General features: G+C 51.8%; 1 protein-coding gene across 1 annotated transcript in view; it reads left to right on the forward strand.

The window, feature by feature from the left end:
* The window catches only part of CERK (ceramide kinase), a 50519-nt gene that overhangs the window by 5355 nt on the left and 17649 nt on the right, over window positions 1-27515 (forward strand). Inside the window, exons 3-6 of the mRNA XM_073789208.1 lie at window positions 18717-18830; window positions 19497-19619; window positions 24582-24707; window positions 26809-26872. Of these exons, the coding sequence (XP_073645309.1) occupies window positions 18717-18830; window positions 19497-19619; window positions 24582-24707; window positions 26809-26872 (427 nt within the window). The remainder of the gene's footprint in view (window positions 1-18716; window positions 18831-19496; window positions 19620-24581; window positions 24708-26808; window positions 26873-27515) is intronic.

A 27515-nucleotide genomic window follows, 5' to 3' on the forward strand; every position in this document is an offset into this window, starting at 1 on the left:
AAATTCTGCAGAATCCTCTAAAGCATAAACACCACAGATCCTGTAGTCCTGTGTTTCAGTATCCCCTGACGTGTCTTAGTTATGCCCCATGAGGAAGTCAAAAGTGCTGTAGATGGTGTCAGATGATGTCAAGCTAACGCCCTGCTCAGTGTGATAGGAGGACTCTCAGTATATTTGAATAGGAAATAAATGGCAATCCTGTCTACCTGTTACAGAAAAAAAATAGACTCTTATTCTAGGTTTGCATGTGATTCACTGTCGGAAGAGACGTACAGGCTTTTGTGGTTTCGAAAGCGGATGTCAGGAAAACAGCAGTCCTGCCTGCCGTCTGTCTCTCTAGGCACCTGCCTCGGTTATGTTCAGGTTCCGAGACTTAACAGTAGGCGAACGTGGTCATAAATATCGTAATCTGAGATGATTCCAAGGTTAACTTTTGTCTGTTACTCTAAAATAGGTCAGCAAACATTTTCTTCAAAAGCCAGATAGCAATTACTTTAGGCTCTGTGGGTCACAACTTCTCAGCTCTGCTGCTTTAGCACAAAAGCTGCTGTAGGCAGCATGAGCGTGAATGCACGTGGCCGTGTGCCCACAAAGCTGTATTTATGAACGTGGACAGCAAGCTGGATTTGGCCTGCGGTTTGCCGACCCTGCTCTAAACCATTATGTATCCTCGTGCGTTTCCCTGCTCTGTTGTTTGGTGCATTCACGTTCAGGATTGCTATGTCTTCATTTTGGATTGACCCTTTTTCCGTTGTGTAATGCCCTTCTCTGTCTCTGATCATTGTATTTGTTCTGGAGTCTGCTTTATCGGTTGACATGGCCACTCCTGCTGCACACGCCTTTTCCATCCTTTTACTTTCAGCCTGCTTGCATTATTAGATTTGAAGTGAGTTTCTTTAGACTGCCTAGGGTTGACTCATGTTTTCTAATTAACTAAGCCAATCTGTGTCTTTATAATGTAAATAGATTAGGGCTTAAGTCTACCATTTCATTTTTTGTTTTCTGGTTTTCGTTTCTCTGTTTTTCCCTGCCTTCCTGTGAATTACTTAAAAATATTTTTTTAGAATCCCATTTTGATTTGTCTATATATCTTCATCTTTTCTTTCAGCTGTTTATGCTGGTAAACTATCAGTGTTGTTTTTGAGCGCACCTCTTTGTACAGAGGTGGAGTGGTTCCCCAGAGTATTGGTCTATATATACGCATCTCACCCCAGTCTTGTGGTGCTGCCGTGTTACCAATTTGAGGGAAGTGCAGAAACCTTACCTCTCTGCATCACTTTACTCTCCTGTTTTATAATGAAATTGTCTTAATTATTTCTTCTGCATGCATTTAGAACCACATTAGTGTTATAATTTTCTCTTCCACCCGCAAACATTATTTAGAAAAGTCAGGAAGAGAAGGAAATCCTATTGTGTTTACCCATATCTTTGCTTACTCTGTTCTTTCTTCCTTCCCCCCCCACCCCCGCCAGGGACTCTTGTCACTTCACTTCTACTTCCTGCATCCTTTCTTTTATGATAGGTCTGCTGGCAACAAGTTCTCTTAGTTTTTCTTCATCTGAGAATGTCTTAATTTCTCCTTTATCCCTGAAGGAGATTTTTGCTGGGTGTAAGGTTCCAGGTTGACCATTCTTTTCTTTTCAGCACTGGAAAAATATTGTGCCACTTCCTTCTGGCTTCCATGGTTTCTGAGGAGAAATTCACTGTCATTCAAAGCTTTCTCACCTGTAGGTAAGGTGTTGTTTCTCTCTTGCTGATGTGAACCTTCTTTTCCTTGTACTTGATTTTCAGAATCCAGACTGTAATGTGTCTTGGACTGGATTTCTTTGGATTAATCATATTTGAGGTTATGCCTTTTGTCAAATTTGGGAAGTCTTCAGCCATTATTTTTTGAGCACGTTTTCAGCCCCTCTCCTTCTCTGCTCCTGGGACTGTAGTGACACACATGTTGGATCCTCCATTATAATCCCACAGGTCTCTGAGGCTCTGTTCGTTTTGTCTTTTTCTGTTTTGTTTTTAATTCTGTTTTCCTCTGCTGTTCAATTTTAGTCATTTCTGTTGTCCCATCTTCCAGTTCACTGATTCTCTCGACTGCCTCTCCGTTCTGCTGTTGAGTCCACCTGTTTGTTTTCTGTTTTGGTTACTGTATTTTTCAGTTCTAAAATGTCCATTTGGGTCTTATTTATATCTTCTATTTCTTTTTTAAAGATTTATTTATTATTTATTTATTTTATTTAGTTTTGGCTGCATTGCGTCTTGGTTGCAGCGTGCGCAGTCTTTGCTGAGGCCTGCATGATCTTTGTTGAGGCATGCGGGCTTCTCTCTAGTTGTGGCGCACAGGCTCCAGGGCATGTGGGCTCTGTAGTTTGCGGCACACGGGCCTTCTAGTTGAGGCACGAGGGCTCAGTAGCTGTGGTGCATGGGCTTAGTTGCCCTGCACCATGTGGGATCTTAGTTTCCCGACCAGGGTTCGAACCCGCATTCCCTGCATTAGAAGGCAGATTCTTTACCGCTGGACCTCCAGGGAAGTCCCTATACCTTCTACTTCTTTGCTAAGACTTTTTTTCTTTGCTGAGTCTTTATGTGTCTTCATTTGTTTCAGGTGTGTAATTGTTTGTGAAGCCTTTTCGTAGCGGCTGCTTTAAGGTCCTTGTCAGACAATCCTAACATCTTTGTCATCTCGGTGTTGGCATCCAGCGATTGTCCTTTTTTTCTCTCGTTTTGAGAGCTTCCTACTTCTTGGCATGGTGGTTGATTTGAGATTGAAACCTGGACATTTTTGTACTGTGTTATGAAATTTTTGTTTGTTTGTTTGCTTTTGTTTTTGTTTTTGCGGTACGCGGACCTCTCTCTGCTGTGGCCTCTCCCGTTGCGGAGCACAGGCTCCGGACACGCAGGCCCAGCGGCCATGGCCCACGGGCCCAGCCGCTACGCGGCATGCGGGACCCTCCCGGACCGGGGCACGAACCCGTGTCCCCTGCATCGGCAGGCGGACTCTCAACCACTGCACCACCAGGGAAGCCCCTGTGTTATGAAATTTTGGATCTTATTTAAACTTCCTCTTTTAGCTTGCTCTCTCTGACACTGCTCCATCAGGGAAGAGGGGGACTAGTTACCGCCAGGTGGGAGAAGAAGTCCAGGTTCCCCTCGGCCCTGTTGACAGTAGGAGGGGAGGGGCTCCTCATTGCTGCTGGGTGGGCTAGGACTTCCGGCCCCCCACTAGGCCTGCACAGAGACCCCCTTGGCTGGAAGGGGTAGGGGTGCCTCGCACCTGCTCTCCAAGGGTCTCCTGACACCTGGGTAGGTGGAGGTGGGTGGTGGTGAAAATCCTGACTTTCCCCTAGGTCTCCCCTGACACCACCCCACTACTGCTGAGTGAAGGTGGAAGTCCGCTCCCCCTTTGTCTCTCCCGACCCCTGTGGGGAGTGAGGCTCGTTACCAGCTGTCTGGGATGAAAGTTCTGGCTCCCTGCGTGCCTTCCCTCACGCCACGCCACCCTGGTGCCACCCTACACCCTTGAGGGTGGAAATCTAGGCTCCCAGGTGGACTTTGCTGGCGTGTGGGCGTGGGGCCAGGTTTCCTGTGTGTTTGTTGCTTGTCTAGAAGTTTCCTGTCTTACTGGGCCGTCCTTCCCCTGGTCCTTTGCCCAGAGAGGGCACTCTTTGTTGGGGTTTTTGGTTTGTACCCACTGGCATTTCCAGGTTGCTGGATTCTTCAAATCTGAGGTGCTTGAGGCAAAAGGAAACCCAGGGAAGTCACCCCTGTCCTTCCCTGGTCCCGAGGTCCCCGGCCAGCTTCCTCCTTCTCCCACCTTTCAGAGTCTCCCTGCGTTCGTGTGACACATGGCTCAGTGGAGGAACAGGGAAAAGCACACCTCGTCCATCATCTCGGCAGCAGAAGGTCCCTGTGCATTTTTAAAAATATTTTTTCTCTCTGTTATTCAGAACAGATTATTCCTACTGACCTGTCCAGCTTCACTGGCTTCCCTCTGTCCCCCCCACTCCGCTGCTGAGCCCGGCTAGTGGGTGTTTTATTTCAGATGCTGTACTTTCAGTTTTAAAGCTTCCATTTGGTTTCTTCTAATAGCTTATTTTTCTCTCCTGGGAACTTCTGTCATCTTTCCATTCATTTTAAGAATGTTCAGCTGTACCTCACCGAGCACGGTTATACCGACCACGTTAAAGTTTTTGTCTGATGCCTCCGACATCTGGGTCATCTCAGGCCGGGCGTCTGTGGACTGTCTTTCCCTTGGGCATGTCAGCGTTTTCTGGTTCTTGGTGTACTGATTAATTTTGTACCCTGGACATTTTTCATATTTCTTTGTAAGGCTCTGGGTCCCGTCAAAGTCCTTTGGAGAATTTTCTTAGGCAGGTGCTCAGCCTGGTTGTACACAGACGGCAAGTCGGTCTCACGTCGTGGGAGGGGTTTCCACATAAGTCCAGCTCTCAAGGCCTTTTTCACGCTGTGGGGGGCCACCCTGGTGTTTGTCACTCGAGGGTGAGTCCAGGGCCGGGGAGCTGGCACACTGGGCAGTTCGGCTCCCAGGGCTCCTCTGTTCCTGGAGCCCGGCGCGTGTCAGTTCACGGGCAGGGCCAGGACGCCCTTCCCAGCCCTGCCGGCCACGCTCTGGCTCCTCTGGACAGAGGGGTGGGTGTTCGCTGTCTGCATCCAGCGAGCTGTTCTAGACCTCAGGCTGCGCTTGGCTCAGAGCTGGGGCTGGAGAGGAAAGGAAGGCTCTGGAAGACTGCCGGGCGCTGCTCCTTCTGCGTGGGTGCTGCTCCGGCCACTGGCCCGCTGCTCTTTGCTTTTGGCGCCTTCAGTTAACTGTCTCCCTCCCATCTTGTCCAGACCTCTTGGTCACCATCAGAGGAGGGATAGGTGGTCGGGCGCCTGCTTCATCCTGGTCGGAACTGTGTCTGTCTCGGCTGACTTTCTCGTGCCGGTAGTGCTGTGCTTGCCGCCTCGAGTAATCCTCACCATAGCCCCTGGAGCCATCCTGGTGTTGTCCCCATTTCAGAGACGGCAGTCTGGGCGGGTGGGGGGCTGCTCCAGAGCTCGGACGCTGAGATGCTGGGGTACGCCCCCTGCAAGGACGTGGATGCCGGGTTCGTTTCTGCAGCGCCCACTGCCTTTCCTGGCAGGCAGGTGGGGGGAGAGCAGGGTTCTTGGAGCAGGAATCAGCCTGGCTGCAGCCCCCAGCGGCCGAGGGCGGGGCCGCCACACGGGCCCCTGGTCACTAGGCTGATGCTTGCACAGAGTAGCACGTGGTCGGAGGAGCCTGTGGCTGTGCAGGTGGGAGTCGGGGACGGGCTGTTTCCTGTGTGTGGAAATGCAGTTGTGCCAGAGTTGGCTCCACGGTATACGGTCCGCAGGTCCAGGGTCAGTGCAACCTGTCCCCTGAACCTACGGCCTGGGGACCCGAGGAGAACCCTGTCCCGAGCAGGGGTGGCAGAGGCGTTTCCTGCAAGGCCAGGCCCAGTCCTGTCACAGGTGCTGATGGAGCAGAACCCTGAGGGCGGCAGGGCCGGGGGCCACCTGGAGCCGGACGCTTGGCCAGGTCGCTAGGCCGCTGGTGCTCCAGGACTGCTGGGCTCTCCCTGCAGTGGCCAGGGTCAAAGGCCAAAGTGCGACAAAGGTGGTAGCGAGTCCCTCTTAGGCAGGACTGTTTCAGGACGGGCGGGAGCTGCTCTGGTCTATGGGTTTGGGATCAGGAGGACACGGTGATGCCTTATCTTTCCGGACGGTGTTGATGACATTTCTTCACGTGGGGACGACAGCGAACTGTCAGCAGTGTGATGTCTGCATCCTGTCTCCACGCCCCATTCAAAGGGAAGGTGCACGTGTGTGAGTGTGTGCACAGGTGCATGTGAGAGACTGCAGGAGCATGTGCACGTGTGCCTGTGTGTGAGCAGCGGCTCCTGGGTGGAAACAGGCCGCCCGCCCTGCCCGCCAGCCTGTGGCCCCAGCAGTCCCCGCGTCTCGTCTTCCTCTCTGGCCACACGCCTTGTGCAGCCTTTCTCAGGAAACCAGTGGACATCAGACCGCACCTGATCCGCGAAGCCGCTGATTCCCAGGCCTCCATCCAGAGCACGCCCGGCTCCCTCCTTCCCGGGGACCCCTTGGCCCAGGTCTGCGTGGCGTCTTGGGGGCCTGGGAGGATGGTGCCAGGCCTGCAGCGGGTCTGCCCTGGTACCCAAGGGCCTGGGAGGCCTGATAGAGAATGTTCCGTGGAGGGGGGGTCCGCGGGCCGGGGCTTTGGGCTCATTTGCCAGAAGCGGTGCTGTCTCAGAGGTCTGGGTCCCCGGAAACACGCGCTCCTGACTCCTTGTACTGTCTGTGCCTCAGCTGACAGCTCGGCAGGGGCACCAGGAGCCGTGGGGCATCTTAGATGAGCGTCCAAGGCGGTGAGCCTCCGGAGCTGCTGCTCCCTGCCTGGGGCTGCCTGGCCTGCGGCCCTCCTGGGCTCCGGCACCACCTCCGCCTCCGTGGTACTTAGCTCCCTCTGCTCCAGCCCCACTGGCCTCTGCCTGTCCTGAAGCTCCGCAGGGATGCTCGTGCCCCAGGGCCTTTGCCCAGCTCCTAGGTTGCCATCAGCCTTTGTCCGTGAGGCATCCCGTCCCCCTGCAGCCCCCAGCCCCGTGGACCTGCTCCACTGCCTTTTCCATAGCATTTATTACTCTGGATAAGTTGATAAAACACGTATATCAACTTCGTCGTTTCTCAGAGGCCTCCCCACATCCGACCGTTACCTGCCAGAGGGCGGGGTTTTTGTCCCGGCACCGCCTCCCTGTCTGAAGCTAGGTGGGCCCGTAGCAGTGCTGAGCACCTGAGTGGAGCGTGGTGGGGCAGCTTCGGGCGCAGTGCCTGGGCTTTTTAATGTTTACTCATGAGCCTTGGTGACTCACGTGTGTTAAGGTTTAGCATAAACCACGATATACCTGATAATTGAATATCTTCTAAGAGAAAAGTACATCTTGAAATATTTTAGGACCTAAAGATGCCAAAGATTTTGTGCCTGGAGTGATCTAGAAAGGTTTAAAAATAGACTCAACTGAGCTGGACACTGATTGAGCCCACAGAGAGCCCGTGGGGCTCCAGGTGGGCCCCTGGCCTGCCCTGCCAGCCCCCCCCCAGCCCGCTGCTTCTCCCTGTAAACCTGACTATAAATGGCTAAACTGGTCGGGCCGCTTTTCCTAAGAAAAGTGCCTGGTGCCCTCCCTCTTCCTCTGATCCTGGGTTCCTTATCTGAATGCCCTCAGCTGTCCTTTTCTGTAGATCCCATGCTTCCCTCCTAGGCCTGTACAGTCCCTGGCTGGTGAGCATGCCACCTGGCACTCACCACCTTCTGGAGTTTCTTGAGCCTAAGAGGATAGAGTGTCCCGGACAGGATTACCTCTCAGGACACTTAGCCCCGTGCACCCGAGTCATAGTAAGAGATGTTACCTGCCCCCTGCCCTGGAGTGCACTAAGAACAGCTAACACACGTGGGTGCGGCCAGGCACCAGGCCCTCTTCTCAGCACTTTAGGTGAGGATCCTTTCATTCTCACGTGTCCGCATTTTACAGAGAAGGTAACTCAGCACAGAGATGCCAGGCATTTACCCAAGGTCACACAGCTGGGAAGCGCCAGGGCCCAGTTCCAGCCTTGGCTTTCATTCTCACGTGTCCCCATTTTACAGAGAAGGTAACTCAGCACAGAGATGCCAGGCATTTGCCCGAGGTCACACAGCTGGGAAGCGCCAGGGCCCAGTTCCAGCCTTGGCCTCTCCTCTGGATCCACTGTCGGCCCTTCTGGTCAACAGTGGGGACTGCTGTCAGGCCGGAGTGAGGAAAGGTGGGCCTGTGAGCCAGGCTCGACTTCGGGTCAGAAGAGATGAAAAGGTAGGAAGGAGGCTGCTGGGGAGGAGGGTTCCTCCTGTGAGCATCCCCGGGTAGCTGCCAGAGCTGCAGTGGTGCACAGACGGTCAGGCCCCCTGCAGCACATGGGACACGCACACCAGGTTCCCTCCCAGGCTGGTGTCCTGGTGACGTGCTGGCCACTGTGGGTGTGCAGACAAGGGTCAAAGGTCACATTGTACTGGATCAAGTAAATTATAATTGACCAGCACCTCATCTGAGCATCGGGAACTTTGGGGCTAAAGTAACGAGGATAGACTTACAGTTTTGTTTGAAATTCTTGTGTTACTGAAATAAACCAGTAAGGGACTTCTCTGGCTGTCCAGTGGCTGAGACTCTGCGATTCCACTGCAGGGGGCACGGGTTAGATCCCTGGTCGGGGAACTGACATCCTGCGTGCTGTGTGGTGTGGCCAGAAACAAAACAAACAGACAAAAACCCAATAAGAAATAGTTACAAATGGAAATTTAATTATTAACCCAGATCATTCGGTGGAAACAATTATTGTTCTAATAGAAACGTGACCTGCTGTTGATGAGTCTGTAGGACTTGCCATTCTTCTTCTAGACCCTGGAGTGGCAGCCAGGCAGCCTTACAGAGCTCGTAAAAAATCGACGAGGAGCTATGTTGGTTTGTTTCCAACTTTGTTTCCAAAGTGATAGGAATCTAATTTTACTTAAACTTCGTGTGTGTGTCAGGCTAGACTGGGTGAAATGAGAGCCATTATGGGTGATACAGTTTTACTTGTGATCCGCAGGGTCAGCGTAACTAGATTGTCTGTAGCGGGGTTGTCTGTAGCGGGCTGCTGATGGGTCGCCCTTGGGCTAAATTTGGCCCAAATTTGGTCCACAGATATTTTTTGACTTGTCCAGTGAGGTTTTCTTTTCCTTTTCAAATTGTAGTCAACGTTTTAAATCAGGAGGTTTCACACCAGAATATCCAAGCCTCGGGCGTATCCCTGAGCGATGTCGCCCGTGTGCTGTGATCAGGACTGTGGCCTCCAGGTGGTCGGGGCGCTTGGGTGCCACCCGCCCACCGCCTTGTGGAGCTTCGAGAACACGATCTTGAAACGTCAAGCTGCCGGACGCATTTCCCATTTCTGTGGAGTTAGAAGACACATTTTTTCCTATATGAGAAAAGCCATTGGGGGTTGCCTGGGCTGGGTAGGGTACCTGAGAAGTAGCTACCTTCAGGATTTGCCTGTTTTGACTGAAATTGGAAAACTGTTCTAGAAATGTCTAGTGGGGCGTGTGGACATGCAGAGGGGGAGGGTGCTTACCCAGCGTCCACCTGTCAGTCCTCGTGCTCCCCTCCGTCGCCCCTGCGGGATTTGCGGCAGGTGTGGACCTGCCGTCACGGGCCGTGGCAGGTGGCAGGTGCTCGAGACCGTGGTTTGTTGTCTTGGTGGCGAGGTCTCGGGCACACGTCTCGGAGAGGAGAAGTACTTTGTGACATTCATGCTGTAGGAGAAAATGTGTAATGCTTGAAGAGATGGAAAACCCGTCTGTAGGTTTAGTCCTCCCGATGCCTCTCTCTCGTTGGAAATCCAAATTCTTCCCTTCTCGTGAGGCCACTTAGTCTGTCCCTCTCCTCGCGGCCTTTTCCTGTTCTGAATCGGCATCGCGGGTGGCGGTGCTGTCACATAATCCAGCCCTGAAGATCCTTCCACCTAAGGCCTCACGTGGAGGCGCCCGGGGGAGGCGCCCGGGGGAGGCAGCTCACCCAGCCAGGCACAAGCGCCGCCCACTGGCATCTGTCCTGGCTCGTCGGCGACCAGCAGGTCCCCCCACTCGGTGCCTTTGCTTGCTCGTCTGTCCAGCAGGGGCGTCGGCGACCTGCCCCAGCGGGCCGTGGGGTTCTGTCCGCGGGGAGCGGTAGCTGGCGCGCGGGTGCCTCTGAAACCAGCCGGGCCTGTGGGCCCCCCGCTGCCTCCCAAGGGGACCTCCACCCGTGACCCCTCCCCTCCTCCCCGATCACATCCAAAACCTGCCGTCTGCTGGGCCTGGGACGCCGCTCCCCCAAGTGCCGGGACAGTGTGGCCGTGTGGTCACTAAGTGATCGTGATGTGACTCGGGCGTGTGGGGTCTCTCGTGGCGCCAGCCTGCTCTCCGGACTCTCACTGTCAAACCGGAGCAGGTATTGATGAGTGGAGGGAGGGCCCCCGCCCCGCAGGGCCTTGGAGAAGGTGTGCCGCGCTGGCCGCCGAGGGCGCCTCGGGAAAGGGCAGCGTCTGCCTTCAGCCCTGACATGGATCTGTGGGTCGGGTCTGGAAGGTCGCAGCCCAGCTTTGCCCACCGGCCGTGATGGTGTCGTGTAGCAGATGAGAGCGGCACGCTGGCGCGGATGGGGCAGGCGGGGATGGCGGGGCAGCGTGAGCACGGTGACCACGTCCAGTGAATTTGTTTTCTGCGCGGTGTTTCTGGACTCTGCGAGGTGGTGAGCTGAGAGCAGCAGAGCTCCCTGGTCTTCCTTTCCACGGCGAGCTCTCACCCGGGAGCGCTCTGCTCCTGCCCCACGTGTTCAGGCGGCTGAGCTGCCGGGAGGCGCGCTTCACCTGCGTAATGACTCAGGGGGTCAGGCGGTGTGACCTCAGACCCTCGGGCTCTTTCTCGGGAATGGGCCCCGGTGCTGGTGCCCCAGGGTGGGGCTGCATGGCTGCCAGCACCCCGGCTTTTCTCTCTGGCCTCATCGCCGTCTAGTTCCCGTGGACGTGCGTCTCAGGCTGTGACACGATGCATCAGGTGCTCCGTGGGGACCTGCCCTGTCCTGTCCCGTGTGATCCCTCTCACGCGGATGACATGTCCTGGGAGCGGAGTAGTGCCCTTGACTGTGAACTTGTCTTTGCTCTGGTCGCCCTTGGCCCCCTCGATGTCTGTGGGACCCTGGCCACCTCACCACCAGCACGGGGTACGTGTGCGCTGACACACGGGCGGTCGGTCTCCTGGGGGAACAGAGGCCACTGTGCGCTCGGCTGTCCAGGAACTTGTAAGATAAGCAGATTGACAGACAGCAGGGACCCTTCTCCCCCCGAGTCATAGCCGTGAGGCACACTCAGCGTTCGTGGGTCACAGTGAGCACTGAAAAGGCTAGAACAGAACCGAGAACGGTGGTGACAGCGGCCGGAGTCCTTAGCTGTCCCGGGAGAGCTGCGGGCCTGCAGCGTGGGCGCCCTGTCCCGCGGGCATTTCTGGAACACGGTGGTTTCTCTGGAACACGGTGGCCTTCAGTCACCACCCTTGTGGGAGGGTAATTGCCTGTCACACGAGGCACAGTCGCACTCCTTGGGGAGGGGAGCACAGAAGAATCGCATCACTTGTCAGCAAAAGCCTTGAAACTTCCAGCCCAGGTTTGGTTACCAAATTTCAGTCCATTTTTGGAAAGGATTCTACTGCATGAGAACTTTTTTTTTTTTGAGTTTGTGACAATTATATCTGAACCGGTGGTAATGGCCCTTAAAATAGATTGCTTTATTATTAGAAAAATTAATGCTGAAACTGAACTGAGACACAGAGAGAGGCACATTCGAGTTTGGCCAAAGGACCTGAAAGTGAAAGAAGAGGGGGTTGGTCTTAGTCATCTAGTCGGCAGTTCCAACTCACCTGAGCCGCATTCTAAGAAGAAATCAAAATGATTTAGAGCGTGGTTTTATAAACTGTGCAAAACCTAATAGAATGACCTATCCTGATATACTATTGATAAGGATATTCTTGTAAGTGAACGCTTAAGTCCTTCAAAATTAAAGATATTCCCTACATGGCTGCTTGGTTATTGTTTGTTTTTTGGAAAGAAAGGTCTTTTTCTTCGCCAGTTTCTGAGTGGGTCTGTGGCTGTCAGCGTCCACACTTGGTTGCCCGTCGTGCACACTGGAGTGGAGGGGGGCCCTTGGTTGTGGGTGCAGAGGACGCGCCCCTGCCTCGGTCCCCCCTTGGTGTTCAGGTTTGGCAGGCTTTCTTGAACCTCTGCCTGACGGGAAACGTTTTTTGACAGATTTGCCAGAAGCGAGTCCTGGCCTGCCGGTGGCTTGGACGAGTTCTTTGACCTCCAGGCTTCCGTAGAATGAGGATCTGGAACGTCTTCTGTGAGTCCGTCTGTCCAGCGAGGGTCATCGTATTTACCTTCTGGGTTGTCTGTGAGGATCACGAGCTTCTACACTTAGCACGAAGTGGGCCTCACAAGCGGCAATTATTACTATTACTATTACTATTATTATGCGCGCCGTAAAGCCGGCGTACTCATGTGACAAAGCGTGACACGTGGAGACCAGAGCTGGACTCGGGTTGGCCAGGCCCTGTGGGAGGTGACCGGTGGGGACACACACAGCTCTGAATGGAACAAGTAAGACCACCCTCAGGGAGATGCCACCTAGTAGGGGGCAGAAAAGTGACTGCAGGCCAGGCTGACACCCTAGTGAGGGGGGACCTGGAGGCCTCCCTGAGGAGATGGGGTTTCGGCTGGGAAGCAGAAAGTCCCGGGCCAGTCAGGTGGCCGTGTGTGTGTGTGTGTGTGTGTGCATCTGGGTGTGTGTGTATCTGGCATGTGTGCATCTGTGTGTGTGTATGTGGCGTGTGTGTGTATCTGTGTGTGTATCTCTCTGTGTGTGTGTATCTCTGGTGTGTATGTGGTGTGTATGTGTGCATCTGGGTGTGTGTGCATCTGGGTGTGTGTGTGTATCTGGGTGTGTGTGTGTGTGTGGCGTGTATCTGGCATGTGTGTGTGCATCTGGCTGTGTGTGTGTATCTGGCGTGTGTGTGTGCATCTGGCTGTGTGTGTGTATCTGGCATGTGTGCATCTGGGGGTGTGTGTGTGTGGCGTGTGTGTGGGCACGGGGTACCTGGTGTATAGACAGACCGTTCCCAGAAAAGGGAGCAAGGCTGGGAGCTGGCGGCCTGGCTGAGGGACAGAGGGGGTCCCCGAGAGACTGTGTGGTTACAACATGCTTACTTTACATCCCAAGCAAGTTATTTGTGACCATACATTCCAGTAAAGCCTTATAAATGCTTTACTTCTTTGGAATGTGTCAGGTAAGTTGTAGAATTTATTGTTATCAGTGAATAAAATGACCAAAATGAGCGTCATAGCTGGAGATTGGGTTTATAAGATGTTTAGTAGTATAAAATAAAAATGTCAAATAAGTATTCAAATTTTATTTTTTTTCCTAATTTTATCAAAAGATTGCCTCTTCTATATTTGTCTTTATTTCGAATCTGCTCAGTTTTTATAACATTGCAAAAGCTGGTGCTACTTAAAATTTCAATTTTAAACTTAAAAATCTCTCCTAAACTATACTTTAATCACCCATATCCTAAACTTTAATATTGTACCAAATGCAATTTAATATCCCAATTAGGGAAGGAGAGAAGGAAGAAAGCACTTCTAGTGAACAATGTGTGTTTTCGTCCTGCGGCTGTGTTTTCCCTGCGTCCTCTTCACTACAAACACACTCACCGTCTTCCGTCTCCCGGAAGACCACATTACTGCATTTTAACTCTTTGGACACAAATGGTTCTTTTTCTGTACTTCCTTTTCTTTTTAATACTTTTATCATGGCGGTAATACATGGTGCTCCACGGAAGGGTAGCCTTGTCATTAATACATGGTATCTCTTTAGTTCTTTGTTTCATGACCAGCATTGCCTTTTGTTTCTCAAAATTTGTAATGTCTGTAGAGGGTAATAAAACAGTTTGTTTCTGTTGGATTCCAAATTGAGTCTTCAAGACCAGTAGTAACTGAAACCACATTAGAACGAGGACAGAGCACACCCGGGATGGATGTTTTCAGCGTCCCTGTGGTGTGCACCCAGCACAGAGCCTGCTGCCCACTCGAGAGGACCTGGGGAAGGTGTGTGGGGAGCGTGCCTGGCGCTGCCTGCTGGGCACCTGGAAGGCAGCACAGCGCACGTTTTGTTTGCTCGCATGATGAGATTTTCTCTTTTAAGTGTTCAAGACCCTTCAGACGGTGACGGGACGCAAGTTCTCAGAGCCTCGTCAGCTTGCCCCTCACATTCGTAAGCATCCTTTCCAAGTACCAGCGTGAGCTGCTGCCTCATGGCACTGGGTCAGTGTGTCCCCGGGATGCACTTGTAAACTATATACCCTGTGGGGACCATGCTGCCTGTGATTAAAGCTCTTTGGTGACTTATGTGCTCAGAGGTGTGGCAACAAATTCTTGGAGTAACCAGTTTGAGAAGACAGGAGAATATTTTTGTGGAAGTTACGTCCAAACCATCTTGCGGTGGGTTGGTTTTCTTGGTGGTTCTGTGGAGCCCTCCATCACAGCTGGCACACAAGGGTGGGCAGTGAGTCCAGGTGAGGGGGCCTGGGGAAGGGTTAGGAGATGCCGGTCAGAGCTGGAGGGGTGGGACCAGCTGAAGCCACAGTGTGTCCTGAAGAACCCAGAGGGCTGCTCTGCCAGGACCAAGCTGTGGCACAGGGTGTGCTCGGCCCCTGCCTTCCCCAGCCACACACACACACGGATACGCACACACACGGATACACACACACACACACACAGATACACATAGATACACACATACACACGCACATGGATACACACACAGATACACACACAGCTATACACACACAGATACACACAGATACGCACACAGATACACACGGATACACACAGATACACACGGATACACACACGCAGAGCCGGGAGAGAAGCCCCACGGGGCGTGCAGTCAGAGAGGGAGGGAGTCTGTGTTGGCAGGCAGGCAGGCAGTGGGGATGTCAGCTGCTGAAGCCGTGGGTTCTGCGTCAGATCCATTGCACCTGCCTCCACTGATTAAGGTCGTTTTCAGACTTGCACGTCCTCCAAGCAGTACAGAGCGTAAATAGTAAGAGGTTTGCCCGACTTGTTTTCTGAAACTTGGAATCAGCTCTGTCTGGCTCCAGCTGACCTGGCTGAGACTAGACAGGTGCACCGACCCTCCAGCTGGGCTGCGTCTGTGTCTGCTTGCTGCCCTTTTAACATCACGGGGCCGTGAACTTCACCCTCAGGTGGCGCTCAGCGACCCCGTTTCTGACTGTGCAGAGGCCGGTGGCCTCGTTACGCCTGCATACGATGACACACCTTTACCCCATCACCTTCCCCCACGCTCCCCCCGCCCCGGGTGCCCTGCTGCTTTGTGCCAAAGATACCCCAGCCCCTGGCCTTCGGGGAGGCGCACACGAGGCTTGTTCTCCTGCCTCCTCGCGTGACTGCCTTGGAAGTAAACCTTTGTCTGCCGCTGACCTCGGCGTGTCCGCGTTTGGCTTGCTGCGTGTCTGGCAGGACGAGCCTGGTTTGGTAACGGTGGCACTTAGGACGCTTGGTGTGTCCCATTGTTCTCTTGAACCTTGGGGATCCCACAGTGGCAGGGCTTGTAAGCCCGAGACCCTCTGTGACGCAGAGTGGGCACTGCCAGCCTGGGAGGGTCACTGAATCCGAGCGGCGCCTGAAACCTGGAGCTCGGGCTGGGGGCTCCTGCCTGGCTTGGGGGGCCTCGGGAGTCTTCTGCCTCTCGTGTGATCTCACCCCAGCATGAAGGGAGGCGGAGGGAGCCCCAGTCCTCTTCCCCTGGCTCAGTCCCAGAGAGGATGGAGGGCTGGCTCCTGGTCGGGGACGGCCACCATCGGCCCGATCTGCCGTGGGGGTGCCCAGTGCTCCGTTTGTCCCCGGGGTGGCCACTGCCCCAGGTGGACTCCCTTTTTCATCTCAGGAATGTTAAAAAAATCACCCAGAAAAAGTCACTTTGGTTTAGTAATTTAGCGTAGCAGAGAGGATCTTATAAATGCTGCCCGTGAGGTTGTGACGCTCCTGCAGGGCGGCTTAGAGTTCGGCTGGACTTTGGTTGAAAATCTCCAAGTCCTGTTGTCGGCATGCGTATGTATGTAGGGTCTATTATCCAGCAGTTAAAACAAAGACTTGTTTGATCAGGGCAGGTGTAGGCGTGGGAGTTAGAATGAGATCAAGTGGGGGGCAGCGGCCCCTGCAAGGAGGTAGCCACCCCCTTCCCCGCCGGCTTTGCCAGGAAGGTGGGCAGGGGTGGGAGGGGGGCAGGGGCGGAAGGGCACGGGTAACCACGTTCCCAGCCGGGGTGTTGAATTATCCCGCGTGAGTGGCAGCGGGTGGACACTGAAAGGTCCAGGCAGAGCAGAGCCACATTCACACTTGTCTGTGGCTCATTGGGGGAACGAACCCCAGCAGGACGGCTGGCAGCCGCCCGAGTTGGAGAGGAGCCTGGCTTGCTGGGCACGCGAGCCTGTGGACAGAGCACCCTTCACTGGGCTGGGGGATGCAGGAGGGGGGATGGGGGAGTAGAAGAGATGGGTTTAGATGTAGACGCTTGGGTGTGAGGCACCTGTGGGACGTGGACGTGACTGGCCAGGTGCACTCCTGGGGCTCTGTGACGCGGGCGTGGTCAGGGTCAACAGGACAGGTGTCCGCCTGTCCCCTGTGGCCCCAGGCCTGGGCTCAGTTTGCCCCCCGCTCTCTGTGTAGAGAAGCGTTGCTAAGGGTTCGCGCGAACCCTGTGGGCGCAAGCTGGTGGCTCTCAGTCGGCGCCCCTGCCTTCGGGAGACGTTGGCCAACGTCTAGCATGTTGGGAGGGGAGGCGCCGGCATCCGTGGCTGGAGCCCGGGCGCGCTGCTCAAACCCTACGTGATGGGCCGGCCCACCGCAGAGAGGTGCAGACTGGGGGGCCCGGGCCAGGGAGGCTCCCAGGGCGTCGGGCGGCTTTCGAGCCCTCCTCTGCTTCAGAGGTCCCTGCCTACCCCAGAACATTTTGCTCGGAAGTTTGCTTCAAAGGGGTAGTTGGGTTGTTACTTTACAAAGAGAGAGGGGACGCCCGTGAGCCTTGGGCACTGACCCTCCGACGGGGCCACCCACAGCCAGCCCAGTGGCCCCGAGGAGGGTGCCCATCGCGAGGGCTACTCCAGAGGGCGGCCGGAGCAGCTTGGGCAGCGGGGAGTCAGCAAGGGACGTGCCTTCTGTGTGCAGAGACTGGCCCGAATCAGGTGGGGCGGCCAGGCTGTGGGGCGAGGCGGCCAGCCGTGCTCTGGGCCCCTTCGTCTGCCAGTGAGTTCTGTCCGCATGCGTTGCCGGATCGATTTGGCCACCGGCCAGGTTCAGTTTAGTCTGGAAGTAACTCTGCCGCGTCCCCTCTCATCACATGATCTTTTACAGGAGACTCTGACTTTTTATCTGATCCCCTATGCGGTGCAGGACTATGCAAAATGAAAGCAAGGGGAGAGAAATGCTAACACTATGCAGAAAACGAAAGTGACCCCCAAGTTCCCACCATCAACTCTGTGCAAGATGCTCCTCTAAGAACATCTATTTATACATCCGTGAATTTATAATTTATACCTGGTGTGTTCACACGACGTGCACTGCCGTGCTGGGAAGTGTCTCTGTGCCAGCATGGGTAGTTGACCAGGGGACGACAGTGTCGCTCTCACCTTAGGGCACAGCCGGTGGCCTCCACTGTGGCCTGTGACTGATTCTTCCAGTCAAACTAAATCCACAAGACCAGAGACTGCTCGTTCATAGACCCTTTCTGCGGCTACCCTGTGAGTCGTCCATAACTTGGAACCTGCCTCGTGCTGGACCCCTCTCACCCTGATCGGGTAGCTTCCAAAACCCCTCCCCGTTTGACACGACGAGCCCTGTGTGTTGTCGTGAAGTCCAGGCTGAGTTCCTGGCCCAGCAGACGGAGGGGCCGATGGAGGCGGTCCCCGCCCCAGGCACAGACTCACCCAGGACGGCCTCCAGCCAGACCCCAGGCTTCTGTTGGTGTCATTCCTCAGTCGACTAGGGATGCAGATAGCGTTGATGTTTTCACGTCCCCGTGGATCTCTGTGCCTTTTTCGAGAGGATAATCGTGTATCACCACATCTATTACGTGTAACAGCAGTGCGCGTATAAAATAGCATATCCCCCTTACCTAGTTTTGTTTTTCTTCTCACCCGAGCAGCAGATGAAGCTTAGGGTAAGCTGAATGTAGCGGAAGGTGGGGAGAGCTAGACGGCAGGTTTCACAGCCAGCCTGGGGCCAAACCAGGAGCTGCCGTGCTCGTCTGTATAAAGGCAGATGGTGACTCCCACCCGCCGTCGCCGGTGGGCTTTGAGGACGCAGCCTGTCCACACGGGGGGCTTGTCTTCCAACTTCTCCGCCTCCCAGTTCCTGTGCTGGCCTCGGAGGGTTCTTTCTGGGCCCCATTTGCCGTTACAAGCTGTCACCTCACGCTTCCCACAGCTGTTTGTGTGTCCAGCCTTACCTGGAGGCCTTACCTGGTGGCATCTGCAGGCCCGCAGTTATGACTGGGTTTCCCATGGTAGAGGTTGTCCTGTGCTGTCATCCCTACGTCCACCCAAGTCTCCCCTTTCTCCTCCTGCATCCTAGTGGATGGCTGGACCCACCAGGCCTTTCTAGAGCCCCCTCCCCGCCCCCTCCCCGCCCTGCCTTGCTGTGGCCCTGACCCACCTGCACACGCTGCGGGCCTGGGTCTGTTACGTGCGTCTTTCCCACTTGATTTCTGAGCCAGACTGAACACAGGCACTGGGTCTTGAACATCTTTCCCCAAATTTAATACAGGAGCTGGCCTGGAAAATTCACAGCCTCCATTTGGTGACTGTGGATAAGACATCCCATCTTCTGATGACATAGAGTTTCCCAAACTTATTTAGCTCTGACTTTTAAATTACGTATAACTTGTCCTCTTCCTTTTGGATGTCTGATGAATTTTAAAGCAGAATGTTTCCCAGCACTTTGGAGTGGCGTTCCTTGTGCTCACGTGAATTCCGTGAACCCTCTTGACGTGAGAATGTGGTGTTTTTACAGATGCCTGCTCTGTGCCTATTTCTGAGATCATCACCGTTGAAGAAACGGACATTAATGGGAAACACTACACCAGTGGAAAATGGCAGAAAATGGAAAAGCCTTATGCTTTCACAGGTAACGTGGCCTGAATGTTCCTCAGTAATTCCATGCAGGTTACATGAAAGGGAACTTTTTTTGTCACTTGTTTAACAAACTCATTGTGTCCTTGGTTTACCTTTATAGAAAGGTCCTTATATCATTTTTTCCAAGCTTTACTTTTATTTATTTTTTATTTATTTTTGGCTGCGTTGGGTCTTTGTTGCGATGCGCGGGCTTCTCATTGTGGTGGCCTCTCTTGTTGCGGAGCACGGGCTCTAGGCACATGGGCTTCAGGAGTTGTGGCACGCGGGCTCAGTAGTTGTGGCTCACGGGCTCTAGAGCGCAAACTCAGTAGTTGTACTGCACGGGCTTAGTTGCTCCGCGGCACGTGGGATCTTCCCGGACCAGGGCTCGAACCCGTGTCCCCTGCATCGGCAGGCGGACTCTCAACCGCTGCGCCACCAGGGAAGCCCCCAAGCTCTACTTTTAATATTCATTTTTTTCTTATTTTTTTATTGTTTTTTTTACGTGGGTTAAAAGAACTGAGAAATAGGATCTTTTCCCTAATATACCTTGGAAGTTACTAGTCAGAAGGAAAGGGGACCATTGGGGCGTTTTGAGTGTGAACCTGGGGTTAGTGTGAGGGGAGTGTGTTCCCCGGTCCGCAGGGCCGCAGGCTCACGGCGTGTGTTCTCTGTGCAGTGCATCGTGTGAGGAGGGCCCGGCAGCACCGCTGGAGGTGGGCGCAGGTGACCTTCTGGTGTCCTGAGGAGCAGCTGTGCCACCTGTGGTTGCAGACCCTCAGGGAGCTACTGGAGAAGCTGAGTACGTGCGTAACCCAGGCGGATGTGATGAGTCGCTGTGGCTTTTGAATGCTTTACTGATTAGAGGACCACGTGGTGTGGTGCCCAGAGCCTGGCCCCCAGGGCGCTGGTACCTGCACTGACAGCCGCGAGGCTTGGGGCAGGCCCCTTGGCTCTCTGGGCCTGGGTTTCTTTTCCTGGAAAATGGGGTGATAATGCGTGCACTCGCGATGAATGGAGGATTAAACCAGGTGCCTGGGGCAGGCATCTCTGTCCCCCTGGGGTGTGTCTGAACATCTGAGCTGTGAGTTATTGCCGTGCGGCCAGAATCTGTCTGTCACACTTAACGGTAGGTGTCAACTCGTTTTGTGTCTGGAACACTATTTCGTGTTGTTTGGGTATGATCTTTTTTTAAATCAAAGTATAGTTGATTTACAATGTTGTGTTAATTTCTGCTGTACAGCAAAGTGATTCAGTTATACACATACATATATTCTTTTCCATTACGGTTTCTCACAGGATATTGAACATAGTTTCCTATGCTCTACAGCAGGACCTTGTTGTTTATCCATCCCGTAGACAGTAGTTCGCCTCATGCTAATCTGTTGGAATATAATCTTAATACACAGGCTTGACAACTCAGTGCAGGCGTCAGCCATAGAAAAGAAAGAGCATGTGTTTAGGTTGGTTTTATATCTTTTAAAATTAATTTGGCCTCTAGATAAAAAAAGGTGAATTATAATTTGTTTGAAGAAGGTACTTCCCACACAGCAGCTTCGGAGAGACATCCCGGCTTGGAAAAGCACGTGTTCAGCTTAGCATCTGGGTGGCGGGACTTGGATTCTGCGTTTCGCCGTCTGATTCTGTGGGACGGGATGGGGTGTTTGGTCCCCCGCCGTCCATCCGACCAGTGCGTCCTGACCTTTCCTTCCATCTCAGGTCGCTGGCGCTCTGTCCTCTGCTTGTCCGCTGGACTTCTGAGCGAGTCCGGTTGGGAGGTCGCCTCAGTTCCTCTGCCGCCACCTCCCCCTCCTCCTCACCTGCTCCCTCCCCTCTGTCCTCCGGTGGTTTTCACGAGACTTTGAGTCTTTGGATTGGGATGATTCTGGAGGCTCAGACTCCAAGAGGAAGCCCTCTCAACCTGCCCCCCACTGAATAATGGGACTTTTTTTCACAGAAAAACCTATACAGTCGTGCATCTGCTATAATCTACTTGTATCTAAAAATATCCTGTAATTCAGTTTTTTCAGCTGCTCCGTCACTTTGTGTTACTACTGAATGTTTCATTGAGGTATAACTAGACACAAAGAAGTTCTCACACACTGAGCACGCTCGGGTAACCGGCACACAGATCGGGAGACAACGCTGCCAGCCCCCTGGGGCCCCAGGGCCCCTGCCGTCGCTGCCCAAAGGTGACGGTCACCTGACTGCAAACACCTGGGTTCGTGTTGTACTCGTGGCCCTCCGGCAGCTTGTCGTCACGTGCGGGGCAGGTGGCCCGTTCTCTGGGCTGCGTGGTGTTCCGGGGATGAGTGTCTGTTCGTTTATGCAGCCCTTTTACCGCTGATGGCCGCTGGATGGCCTCCTGACGTGGCCGTCGTGAGCAGAGCTGTTCTGAACGCTCCCGCACGCGTCTCCTGGTGCACGCGTGGGACTGGACTTGCTGGGCTGGTGGCGTGTTCGAGCCTCAGTGCACGCGGCCACACCGCCTTCCAAACTGGAGGTCCCGGGGCCACGCCCACCAGCAGGGGACCGGAGCTCTGCTGGTCCCGCACCTTAACCACACCTTTAAAATTGTAGTTCCTCTGGTGGGTGTACGTAGTCTTGCATTATGGTTTTAACTGGCATTTCCCTGATGGGAATGCGTTTCTCAGCTTCACTGGCTCTGTGTGTGGGCCATTTGGAGATCCTCTTTTGTGAGGTGTCTGTCCAAGTCTTTTACCCGTCTTTCTGTTGGGTTGCCTGTCTGTCTAGATGATGTGTAGAAATTCTTTACATATGGTAGATCTGAATCTTTCATTGGATTTTTGAATTACAGGTGCCGCCTCCCACGGGATGGCTTGTGTTTCCGCTCTCTTCATTCCATTCTTTTGATGGACATTCTTAGTATTTACGTAGCTCTGTTTATCTTTTTTAAAAACTCTGTGGCTAGTTTGTGTCCTGTTTAGGACAGCTTTTCTGCTCCAAGGCCACGAAGATGGTTTCTTCTAAAGCTTTGTTCTACCTCTTGCTTTGAGAGTCCCTTTGGAAGTGATGTGTGTATGCAGTGTGAAGTAAGCGGTCACGGCTCACGTTCCTTATATATAGATCCCTGCCTCACCCCGTGCCATCTGTGGGAAAGCTTGTCCTTTCCCCACCGCACCGTGGTGCTATTGTTTTGTTTTTTATTTATTTTTTGCTCACAGGTAGACATTTAATTGGATTTTATATTTCACCTTGCATCCAATGACCTTGCTAAATTCATTGATTAATTTTAATAGTTTGATGATTCTTTTTGTCAGCTGTGAATAATGACTATTCTGTTTTTTCCGCCTCAGTTCTTATGCCTTTTTCTTTCTTTTTCTTACCCTTTTGCCCTGGTTTTGACCCTCCAGTGCAGCGGGGAGGGTCTTAGTCCTGATCTTGGGGGAAACTTTTCAACATCCCACAGTCGAAAATGATGCTTCTTAGGTTTTTGTTTTGTTTTGTTTTGTTTTTTTTGGCCACGCTGCGTGGTATGCGGGGGTCGAACCACGTGCCCCCTGCGGTGGGGGCAGAGTCTTAACCATTGGGCCGCCAGGGAAACCTCAGGTTTTTTTAAGTAAGTTTTTAAAGTCCAGATTAAGGAAGTTCCTTTCCAACCCTAGTTTTCTGAGAATTTTTAAAAATCATCATCGGATGTATAATTTGATAAGTGCTTTTTCTGCATCTATTGAGATGATTGTATGATTTTCTTCTTTTTGAGTTAACGTGTTGAAAAACATTGGTTTCTCCTTGTATTTTGTATAAAAGCCTTTGTATTCCTGGAATAAACCCTACTTGGTAATGATGTATTTGCCCTTTTTGTGCATTTCTGGATTTGACTTGATGATATTTTGTTTAGGATTTTCTCACCTAGGCTCAGGGGAGAAGTAGACCTATGAGTTTCCTTTCTGTAAACGTGCTTGTCTGGTTTTGCTGTCAAGCTTACAGTGGTCATGTACACAGAGTTGAGTAGTGCTTCTTTCTTTTCTGTCGTGTGGAAGAATTTTTATCATGTTGAGGCCACTTTTCCCCTTAAATATTTGGAAGCATTAAGTGGTGAAACCATCTGGGGTTTTCTTTGTGGGAAGGCTTTTATTAATGGCTTCAGTTTCTTTATTAGATAGCAGACTATTCAGATTTTCTATTTATCCTGTCACTTTCGGTAAATTGTATTTTTTGAGAAATGTGTCTCTTACATAAAATTTATTGGCATAAGTTTAATAAATCCTTTCACTTTCCTTGTAATATTTGTAGGTTCTGAAATAATGTCCTTTCTCATTCCTGATATTGTTAATTTGTGTTTTTTCCCTTTTTTCTTTTTATCAGTTTTATTTAGGGACTTATCAATTTTATGACTCTTTTCAAAGCATAGACTTTTGGCTTTGATTTTTCTCTATTGTGTATTGCCTTCAATATTTTATTAGGAAGATTTTCAAACATACAGAAAAATTGAAAAAATTGTACCATAGACATTCATACACCCACCACCTACCTACATTCTGCAGTTGTTAACATTTTGCTGGTTTTGTTTTGTCTGTGTCTCTCTGCCCGTCCATTAGTTAATGGTACGTTTGCTGTGTTTCCCAGTAAGTGACAGACGTCAGGGCATGACCCTTCAGACACTTCAGCACGCGTGTCGTTACCTAGAGGTCAGTATTTGTTTTCAGTTCGGAGGTAGAATTTACATACGGTGAAATGGACAGATGGTAAGTGTAAATCAATGAGTTTTGAAGCATACGTGTACCCATGTAACCCAGAGCCTGTAAGACGTACCACCACCCCAGTTTCCTCATGACCCTCCCCTGCCAGTCCAGAGACGACCACCAGTCTGATTGTTTCTTTTCGTCATTGTTGCCACATGTTAGTTCTGCCGCATAAATGGAATCATGTAAAAGGGGCTGTTTTGTGTAATTCTTCCGTCTCTCAGCATCATGCTTTTGGTATTTATTCACGTCAGTTAAGTGTCATCAGTGGGCTATTCCTTCCTGTTGCTGAACGATGCTCCTTTGGTCACGTTCTGGGTATCCAGCCGTCAGTTGGTGGACGCCTGGTGGGTCTCCACGTTTCGGCTGCTGTGAATGGTGCTGTTGTGAGCGTTGGTGTGTGGGATTCTGTGTGGACCCAGGCCTTCGATTTTCTTGCTACTTTTATTGATTTGTTGGTTAAATTTGGTTTGCAAGTATCAAAATCTACTTGAACCGACCCAAGCAGAAATGTGGAGGTTGCTATAAGAAAATAGGGTGTTTCAGGAGACCTGGGTGTCGGCGGTCAGCCGGGCCTCTGGAAGGGACATCCTGCCGTCCTGCCGTCTCTCCGTCCATCTCCAGATTGAGCGTTCCCTGTGCCTGTCCGTCTGTCTTTCTCTCCCAGCGCTCCGTGCTCTGTATCTATTTCTCTCATTTTCTGCAGACTCACTTTCCGTCACATGAAGAAGAATGAGGCTGCTGCTCCCAGCATTTACACCCTGTAGGACTCACTCCTCATCAGGAGAGAGCGTCCTTCTCTGCCAGGATTCTGAGTCCCCGGGGCTGCCGGCCCCCTGGCCAATGTGCAGGGCACCTGCCTGATCTCACGAGCTGTGCTTTTCCTCTTTTCAGAGATGAGGAAGCTCTTGAGCACCGTTCTTTGCCTTAAAAATGCTTTTTGTCAGATACCGCTAAGCAGCGCTCTAGAGCCGTTGTGGTTTGATTTCGCTCAGCAACAGTTCTTCACTTCGAGCACTTACGTCCATTGTGACCTACGCGGTGTTGCTGTCTTGCAGCGTCTAGACCAAAGCACTTACTGGTGTTCATCAATCCGTTTGGAGGGAAAGGACAAGGCAAGCGGATCTATGAGAGAAAAGTGGCGCCGTTGTTTACACTGGCCTCCATCACCACCGAGATCATCGGTAAGGCGCAAAGTCCCTGTAGAAGTAAATTTGAGAATGACTCAGATATGGTCACTAGGGAGGATTCTTACTGTATTAAGGTTTTTTTTTTCTGGGGCCATGCTTCGCAGCTTGCAGGATCATAGTTCCCCGACCAGGGATTGAACCCGGGCCCCAGCAGTGAAAGCGCAGAGTCCCAACCCCTGGACCGGCAGGGAATTCCCTGTTTAAGATTATTTAAACAACCTGAAATGTTGGGTTTTTTGGCATACCAGAATGAGAAGAATACAAAGTAAAGAACGTAGACTGTTCTAGCCAAGTATTAGCATATAAAGCACTCGGGAAAAACACTAAGGATGAAAGGACAAAGGTTATGGACAGAAAATTCTTGCAAGAGATACAAGCAATTAGTCAGGCTTAGAAATCATTTCACCAGTAAGTGGTATTTTTAAGAAACACGATGCAATGCCACGTTTGCGGTACCGAGTTTCAGAGCAGGTTCTAGATGCGGGGAGGGTGTAGGGAGACGGATTCTCCCTTCACGATTTGAGGGTTTTGTGTAAACTTATTAAAGGGCCACTTGGCAGTGCGGGTCAAGAGCCTCAAAAAGGAGGGGGTTTTTATCCAATCTTACAGTTTTCTAAACTTTCCTGAGAAAGCCATCAGCTGTGCACAGAGGGCGAGGTACACAGGTGTCTGTTGCCTCATTTTTATAAAAGCAAAACACCGGGAGCCGCTTATACCCCCGAACAGGAAGCAAAAGATAAACTTGTGGGGAATCTGAAGGAACAGTATGCAGCTCTTTAAAATGGTCTTTACAAGGAATTTTTAATGATGAAAAAGGGATTGTGATAAGATGTTGGGAAAACAAGGACACAAAATTGTGTGTACAAGTGAATTTCAAGAGAGTTTTTGTTGGGACTTCCCTGGTGGTCCAGTGGCTAAGACTGCGCGCTCCCAATGCAGGGGGCCCGGGTTCGATCCCTGGTCAGGGAACTAGATCCCACATGCTGCAGCTAAAGATCCACATGCCACAAATGAAGATCCTGCACGCGGCAACGGAGACCCCCCGTGCCGCAACTAAGACCCAGTGCGCCCAGATAAAAAAATTAATCATTTTTTTTTTAAAGAGACTTTTTGTTACAGTGAGTATACAGACTATGGACTAACATTTTCTTTCCTCTACATTTTGGTATATTCTAAAATTTTCCAAGTCCCTTGGATAATAAGGGAAAACTATAAAATAGAAGATGTAATCTCTTCCAAAAAAAGTTATTATTTGTTGGCAATTAAATGCCAAGAATGTGGGACTTCCCTGGTGGCGCAATGGTTGAGAATCCGCCTGCCAGTGCAGGGGACACGGGTTCGAGCCCTGGTCCAGGAAGATCCCACATGCCGTGGAGCAACTAAGCCAGTGTGCCACAACTACTGAGCCTGTGCTCTAGAGCCCGTGAGCCACAACTACTGAGCCCGTGTGCCACAACTACTGAAGCCCACGCGCCTAGAGCCCGTGCTCCACAACGAGAGAAGCCACCACAATGAGAAGCCCGTGCACCGCAACGAAGAGTAGCCCCTGCTCGCCGCTACTAGAGAAAGCCTGCACGCAGTAACAAAGACCCAACACAGCCAAAAATAAATAAATAAAATTTTTTTTAAATGCCAAGAATGTGATGTCCTACCCAGTAGAGTGTATTCTGAGAGGTCCTGTTCCCCTGAGGTCAGCATCCCTGTCCATGAAAGGAATTTGGGTCAGATCGAAGGAGGGGTTTCTTACAGGAAACCCTCCTGAAGATTTTATAGGACCTCATTTTAAAAGCATGGTTTACTTGCCTTTTTTTTTTTTTTTTTTTTTTGCGGTACGCGGGCCTCTCACTGTTGTGGCCTCTCCCATTGCAGAGCACAGGCTCCGGACGCGCAGGCTCAGCGGCCATGGCTCACGGGCCCAGCCGCTCCGCGGCATGTGGGATCTTCCCAGACCGGGGCACGAACCCGCGTCCCCTGCATCGGCAGGCGGACTCTCAACCACTGCGCCACCAGGGAAGCCCCGACTTGCCTTTCATTTTAAAGAGGATTCACAGACCTGAGTGTAAACTCGATGATGTAACATGTTTTCTCCCCACAGTTACTGAGCGTGCTAACCATGCCAAGGAGAGTTTATATGAGCTCAATATAGACAAATACGATGGGTGAGTAAGCGTCTTCCATCTGACTAGTAAATAGTCAATTCTCATCACGTTTTACCCATCTGTCTTCATTTTATTCACTCCCTCTCCTTACACCTTTTTTCCTAGTTGTAGAAGTAAAATAAACCTTCTTCTAGAAAATTCAGAAAGGCAGAAACGTTCAGTCGTGTTCTTCTCCTTGGAAAACCACCGTGTAATAGTTTTGTTTTCCTTTCTGGTCTTACCACCTATGTACAGAAATTTTTTCTGTATCGTTTGAAAGTATGTTATAGACATGATCAGCTTTCGTCCCTAAATATTTGTGTATATTTCCTAAAAGCAAGGATATTCTCTTACAGAACTAAAACGCAGTGATCAAAACCAGGAGATTAGCACTGATACGAATGCCGTCACCCATTTGCTGTCCTTATCAGACCCTGCCCGCTGTCCCATTACTCCCTAAGGCAGAAGAGCCCTGGATCATACGTTGCCTTCAGACTCAGTGGGTGTGTCCCTAGTCTCCCGTGACCCGGACCAGATCCTCAGCCTTCTTGGTGTGGCTGAATTTTGGGAGAACAGGCCAGTGCCTTTGCAGCATGTCCCTTGGTTCTAGGTCTGTCTGAGGTTTCCTCTCGGTCAGGACCCGCTTGTGCGTTTCTGGCTGCGA

This window comes from Tursiops truncatus, chromosome 11 (genome assembly GCF_011762595.2).
Source record: "Tursiops truncatus isolate mTurTru1 chromosome 11, mTurTru1.mat.Y, whole genome shotgun sequence".
Lineage (NCBI taxonomy): Eukaryota > Metazoa > Chordata > Mammalia > Artiodactyla > Delphinidae > Tursiops > Tursiops truncatus.